Source organism: Ailuropoda melanoleuca, chromosome X (assembly GCF_002007445.2).
Source record: "Ailuropoda melanoleuca isolate Jingjing chromosome X, ASM200744v2, whole genome shotgun sequence".
Taxonomy (NCBI): Eukaryota; Metazoa; Chordata; class Mammalia; order Carnivora; family Ursidae; genus Ailuropoda; species Ailuropoda melanoleuca.
The window spans coordinates 42,285,979-42,292,936 of NC_048238.1; the positions used below are offsets into that span (position 1 = coordinate 42,285,979).

A 6,958-nucleotide genomic window follows, 5' to 3' on the forward strand; every position below is an offset into this window, starting at 1 on the left:
GGTTATAGGGGAGGTCACTTTATAATTATTTATTGTATTCTACAAGTACATGTGTGTACTTTCACTATGTGTGTGTTTTAGGTTATAATTTTTAAAAAAGATTCGAACAAGGAAAGGGAAATTATTTTGGAGTGTGGGATATTTCTAGGGTGGAGCCAGGTGCAGAATTATAGTTGGAGGGCCTTGGCTCTTCAAAGGATAACCTGCAAAGAAAGGGGAGGTGGGGGAGGGTCCCACAAGGACACTTGATAATTTGGTTAAAAACTCTAAAGGTAGCAAATCCCACTAGCTGATTTCAGAATCCCTGCCTGAAAGATTCTGTGATTTTGGGGGTAGGGTTTTTAGTGTGAGTCATGGTAGCAAGAGAGGTAAATTGTTCAGGCCTGAGAGCCATTTAGGCCTGAAGTGGGGTAACTGGAGAGAGTGGGTACAGCGGGACTTCTGCTAGGTGCTGCTTTTCTGAGTTGATTGCTGAGCCAGTCTTCTTGCTACCTTTAGTGTCTCTGTGCCAGCATGAAGACACTGACTTTGTCCCGCTTCATCTGTGAGATGACTCTGCAGGAATACGACTATGTCCAGGAGAGGGCTTCCAAGCTAGCTGCCGGCTCCTTCCTCCTGGCCCTGTATATGAAGAAGCTCGGACATTGGGTAAACACTTGCTGGGGGCACGGGGTAGAGATTTAAAAGCACAGAGTCAGCAACCTAAGTGTCCATTGGATGAATGAATAAAGATGATGTGGTGTGTACACACACACACACACACACAGGAATGTTACTTAGCTATAAAAAAAGAATAAAATCTTAACCATTTGTGATAACATGGATGGACCTAGTCGATACTATACTAAGTGAAAGAAGTCAGAAAAAGACAAATACTGTATTATTTCATTTATATGTGGGATCTAAAAAACCAAAACGGGGCACCTGGGTGGCTCATTTGGTTAAGCATCTGCCTTCAGCTCAGGTCGTGATCCCAGGGTCCTGGGATTGAGCCCTGCAGTAAGCTTCTTGCTCAGCAGGGAGCCTGCTTGTCCATCTGCTGCTTCCCCAGCTTGTGCTCTCTCTCAGATAAATAAATAAAATCTTAAATTAAAAAAAAAGCAAAACAGAAATATATTCATGAATACGGAGAACAAACAAGTGAGGGGAGAGGGTGGAGGCAAGGGTGAAATAGGTGAAGGGGATTAAAAGGTACAAATTTCCAGTTACAAAATAAAGAAGTCAGGGGATGTAAAGTCCAGCATAGGGAGTATAGTCAATAACATTGTGATGACGTTGTATGGTGACAGATGGTGATTACACTTATCATGGTGAGCATATTATAATGTATATGAACGTTGAATCACTATGCTATAAACCTGAAACTAATGTAGTATTGTATGTCACCTATACTTCAATTAAAAACAAGAAAACACAGGGTCAATTCAGGAGGAAGGTGTAAAGTAGGGTCATGGGAAACTCAGTGATAAAACTGCCAATTACCCATAGTTATAAATTCTTTGACCTCTCAACGTGTTAGGAACCTGGCTCCTTAAAGGGTTTTTACAGCATTGGTTTTTAATTGTTTTATTTATCTTAGTCACAGTACTCTTTATTCCAAAGAAAGCTTACTTGAAAACCCAATATCGTAAAACAGACTAATATGAAATAATTCTGGTTGCAGCAGGTGGTAGGATGGTCCCCCTTCTTACCTGACCCCATTCCACCCCTGCCCCTTGCAGTCCCTCCAGCAGGGTTGGTCCCTACTCCCCCAAGAGAGCTCATTGGAACAGACTTTGAGAAGCACAGAACCAGAGTTGTGAAAGCAACTATCCGTGTGTATAATGGGGGCTCAGAGGTATAGTATAGTGGTCTTCTCTGAAGAGGAAGGCCCCTAAAGCCTCCTTCCTCAGTACAAATAAAACTCACTCCTAAGCCCCTCCAACCTAGAAGTCCTGCAGCCACTACTGTTGAGAAAACCTCTGTGTACTGAGAAAGACTGCTCTAAACAGTTGTGTGAACTTAGACAATTCATACTAAAATTTCTTGGAATAGAGAAAGCATTCAGTAAATGGCAGTGAGGATGATGAAAAGGAAAAAAATGGCTACCATTTATTTAGTGCTTAGACAGTGATCTAAGCACTGTGTGTATTAACTCATTTAATATTCACAAGATGAGTACGATCATCCCTACTTTATGTATAAAAAAAAAACTCCCATGTTTTGCTAATGAGAGGCAGAGTTAGTCTTTGGGGATTAGGTGTAGTGTTCCAATTGTATACCTACTATATAATCAGGATTGATGTGGTCATAGTTTTGGAACTGTGGCCCTGGAGGCCCCACGCTGTGCCAGGCTTTGATCTTTAGATCCTGGGGAAATGTAGTAGGTTCTGAGGGAACAACTGAGGGACTCAGGGCAGCAAACTGCCTGTCAACCAGTATAGAAATAGTTCTGTGTTTTAACACTTGGCATAGTTGCACCAGTGAGTATCAGCTAAGTGGCAGCCCTGATCTGAACTCAGGTGGTATGGCCCCACAGTCCTATGCTATGTATACTGCTTCTATGGATAAGAAAGGCTTCACAGAGGAGGTGACTTTTGAGTTGGGTCTTGAAAGATGAGTAGGAACCTGTGAGGGAAGACATTCCAGGTAGAGGGAATGATAACTGACCAGATGTGAAGGCAATGAGAAGATAGTGATGTATTTGGGGCAGAATAAGGCACTTCCTATAGAGAGAGCAGAGGATATATTAATAGGGAGTGGTGAGAGATGAGACCAGATGGTAGGGTGTAGTCTGACTGAGAGACCTTTGATGCCCAGTGGAGAGACCCACTTTATATGAAGGCATTGGAAGGTTTTGAGGCAGGGGAGTGACCTATTTCTCTGTGTGTTTTGGAAACAGCACTGGTTTCTTAGTATAGAAGGTGAATTAAATGAGAGATAGTATAAAAGTGGGAACACCAGTGAGTAGGCTTTCATAATAGTCAAGATGAAGCACTGGGGCTCGAACTTGTGCAGGGACAATGGGGCCATTAATCTTATTTGACACACCCAATATAATGTGTCACCCCGTGTGTTACTCCCCTGCTCAGCATGCCAATGATTGCCCTTTACCTGTGGCAGTGGTTTCTAAGCAAAAGTCAGTAGAGCCCCGGGATTCCTGTAGAAGCATCTCCCGGGCCATGTAAAAGGTAAAGGGACCCAAATTGGTGGGCTTGTTAGCTCTCACCCCCAATTCCAGGTGGATATTTGGGCTTCCAGATAAGATATTTGGAAAGAAAAAAAAAGTTCAGGGAAAGTAATTTAAGACACTTTTAGAAAACCACTGCCTTATAGAATAAACCTTCTCTTCTTTATCTGTGGAGCTCCCACTTGACTTTCAACACCCACTGCAGATATGCCCTCCTCTACAAAGCTTTCTGTGACTCTCCTGGCCAAAGTTCACGGGTCTTGCTGCTCTGTTTCTCCAGGGTCCCATTCTCACTTCCATCATAGAGCTTCCCACACATTCTGTAATTCTCTGTGTGCACGGCTGTCTCCCCCACTACAAATGCCTTAGTCATCTTTGTATTCACAGCAGCCTACACAGGCCGTGGTAATATTAATACTAGCTAGCCTTGTTTGGGCACTTACATTATGCTAGGCTCTGTTCCGTTGTGCATTGTGTATACGTATTAACTCACTCCTATGATGCAGTTACTGTAATGATCCCCATTTGGCATAGTGGGAAACCAGGGCACCAAGAAATTCATAACCGGCTCAAGTCCATGCTGTTGGTGGAGATAAAATTTGAACCCAAGCCATTTGCCTCTGGAACCTTTGCTTTTAAACACTCTGCTCTATCACTTCTGCCACATAATAGGCATCCTTAAAATTGAATGAGAAAATAAATGCATGGAATGATAGCTCTTAGAGCCAGAGAAGAGGAACTGCCTTAAATTCCTGTTTTCTGTTGACTTGGGATCTCAAGTTTGTTTTGAGGTTTGCCTGGCCATTGGCTCTTGACCTGAGAGTAAGTAAATTACAAAGTCAGTCATGTTCCTTAGATTCTTTCGTGGATTTCAGCTTACATGAATACCTGTAACCAGGGCTAATATCCAACTGGTACATCTGGATAGCCGTACCGTTAGTTTGCAGCTAGAACCTAGTCTTCTAGGAAGTACTCTATACTTACTGGTCCGTGTCTGTGCTGTATGAGTTTTTGAAATGTTTGACTATCTTCTCTGCCTATATCATGTATACAAAGTCTGGACTTGGGATAGTAGAGATAGAGGAAGGGTCTGCTTCCTGTGGGAAAAGTCACTGTTCATGTTGCTTCTTCCAGGCTCCTGCTCTGGAGTATTACAGTGGCTACAAGACCTCTGATCTTCACCCCCTGGTCAAGCAGCTGAACACCCTGCTGACATTGCGTCCTTGCAACAAGCTCAAGACTGTGCATTCCAAGTATTCTCACCAGTAAGTACCAAGCTCCAGTTGAGGATGGGTTGGTGCTCAGCCATGGGGAGGCACAGACTAGCCTCACTCAAGGAAAAAGAAAGATTCAGTACTGTTCACCTTAACTTTCTGCTCTAGGGTTAAACCAATATAGGGAACCAAGAGTCCTATGTCCTACTTATTCCATGGACCCTGTTTGCTTTGGCTTATTTTATGCTGAGCAGACCCCTTTCCTTTCGCAGGGTCTTCTTTGAAGTCACTGAAATCCCCCCCTTGGATGTGTTGAAGATAGAGGAGATTTTGAACTACGGCTAAGTCTGAGGCTAAGGAGTTGGCACACTGGCGGTGGCCACCAGGGCCAGGCAGCCATTGAAATAAGCTGTTATTTATTCTGTCTTTGAATTTGTCTTTTGATCATTTTTCTTTGTTTTTTACTCTTTTGTTTGTCTTTTCTCAAATTGATAGTGTTGTAAATACTTAACTTCTTATGAAAGAAATTATAGTATTTGATTAGAAATTTAATAAAAAATTAATGTTTGTTGTTAAAAGGGCTCACGTCCCCTTTTATTGCTCAGGACCCCCATGGATAGCCCAGTTTTTCCCTGTGCCTCAAGGATCTAAGTTATCCAGTTTCCTTTTCTAGTTGGAGACTTTCTCTTCACGGGAAGAAGAATTGATTTATGGTGTGTATTGAAGGGTGAGTCTGCACAAGGAGGATCCTTGAGGAGTTGGTGCCCAGTTCAAAGAGAGCCCTACCAGACAGACAAGCCTTAGTGTTCAGATCTGGGGCAGCTGGGAGTGTGGACCAATATGCTTTGGTCCCTATTTCAGGTTGCTTGCTTTCTTTGTTTCTTCCTGGGTGACAAAAAGATGGGGAATTAGGATTTTAACCCCTATATAGCCCTACTTTAATAGTTAAGCAGCTTTCTAGAGTCTCAATTTGAAAGGCTGCTTGGAGTGGCATGCCAGAATCTCTTTTGGACCTCATCTTCTGTCAAGAGGAGAAATTTCCACCTGTGAAATCAGTGAGATGTCCCATGAATGCAGGCATCAACCATTTGCCCAGGTTCATTCATAAAGCCTTAAGGAGGTTCTACTCTCTCTCTCCCTATCCTACCTTTGGGGTGATGGGTACTGGTACAGCTATCTTAGTTGTTACCAGAGGAGCTGAATTTACTCTATGCCAGTTGATGAAGAGCCACTACCTCAATCCTGCCTCTGAGACCTCCACGACATCCCCACAATCTAGCAACTGCAGTAAGTAATGTCTGTCGCAGCAGAAGACCTCTAGGACTCTATGCTAGTTCTGGGACTGGCAGCTGTTGTGATTGGTCTGTGCTGATTGGTAACTACTTGTCAAATGTTTTGAACATCAGTCCTGAGGGTGGAAATGTGGAGGGGACAATCGATGGAGAACTCTTGGGGAAAATACCTCCCCAGTTCTGGCCCCAGTTTCCCCATGCTAGTCTGGTCACATCACCTCTTATGGTTGGGGACAGGAGGGAGAGAACTCTGAGCCCTTAGATGTCTTAGTGCTTTCTTTCTCTCTGTGTCAGTTTCCCATTTCCCTTCCAAACTTGCTTTGCCTTGGTGACCAGACATCACTGGGTTCCCTCCTGCCCCATTCCATTACTTTGCAGGGTGACTAAAGGGTACAGCCAGAGGTCTAAATTGCTTGGCAGTGATTCAGCTTGCGTAGCTAACTTTGCGTAAACATGTTGAAAGCACTAGGCTGGAATCCCTCTTGCAAATTCCAGCTTCACTGAAAGGAAATATCTTATACTTGCTTTTTAATTCTGGAGCTTCATCAGAGGGAAAAAATGAACTGATTTGATTATAACACCCCCCCTTTTTTTCAACTCTGTTCTTCTTTGGAAATGATCATGGAATCATCAATCATTTTTGTTGTCATTGTGCAAGTCTCAAAATTTATTTTACACTTATCACTACTTGAAAATTAAGACAACTATTAGACCCGGACATTGTTATTTAGTTCTTTATTAAAGAAGCACATCTAATTCTTTATCAAGAATATATTTTTATATTTTGATGACTCTAGATCAGTATAATTGGTTTTCTTTGTAACCTTATGTATTTGTAACAGTTTTACTGAGATACAATCCACATATCATACAATTCAACCATTGTAGGAGGGAATGCAAGTTGGTACAGCCACTCTGGAAAACAGTGTGGAGGTCCCTTAAAAAGTTAAAAATTGAGCTATCCTATGACCCAGCCATTGCACTACTGGGTATTTACCCCAAAGATACGGACGTAGTGAAGAGAAGGGCCATATGCACCCCAACGTTCATAGCAGCATTGTCCGCAATAGCTAAATTGTGGAAGGAACCGAGATGCCCTTCAACANGATGCCCTTCAACAGATGACTGGATTAAGAAGTTGTGGTCCACATATACAATGGAATATTACTCAGCTATCAGAAAGAATGAGTTCTCAACATTTGCTACAACATAGACGGCAGTGGAGGAGATAATGCTAAGTGAAATAAGTCAAGCAGAGAAAGACAATTATCATATGATTTCTC

At 42.6% G+C, this 6,958-nt stretch overlaps 1 protein-coding gene across 4 annotated transcripts in view; it reads left to right on the forward strand.

Moving 5' to 3' along the window:
• CCNB3 (cyclin B3) overlaps positions 1-6,269 on the forward strand; it is a 56,875-nt gene extending 50,606 nt beyond the window's left edge. The window contains exons 10-12 of one of the 4 annotated variants that reach the window (XM_034649500.1): positions 499-648; positions 4,304-4,434; positions 4,656-6,262. In XM_034649500.1, coding sequence (XP_034505391.1) covers positions 499-648; positions 4,304-4,434; positions 4,656-4,728 — 354 coding nt within the window. In that variant the 3' untranslated portion in view covers positions 4,729-6,262. Of the gene's footprint in view, positions 1-498; positions 649-4,303; positions 4,435-4,655 lie in introns of all 4 variants that reach the window. The other 3 variants (XM_034649499.1, XM_019798062.2, XM_034649501.1) reach the window with 3 other exon arrangements.
• The last annotated feature ends 689 nt before the right edge of the window (positions 6,270-6,958 follow it).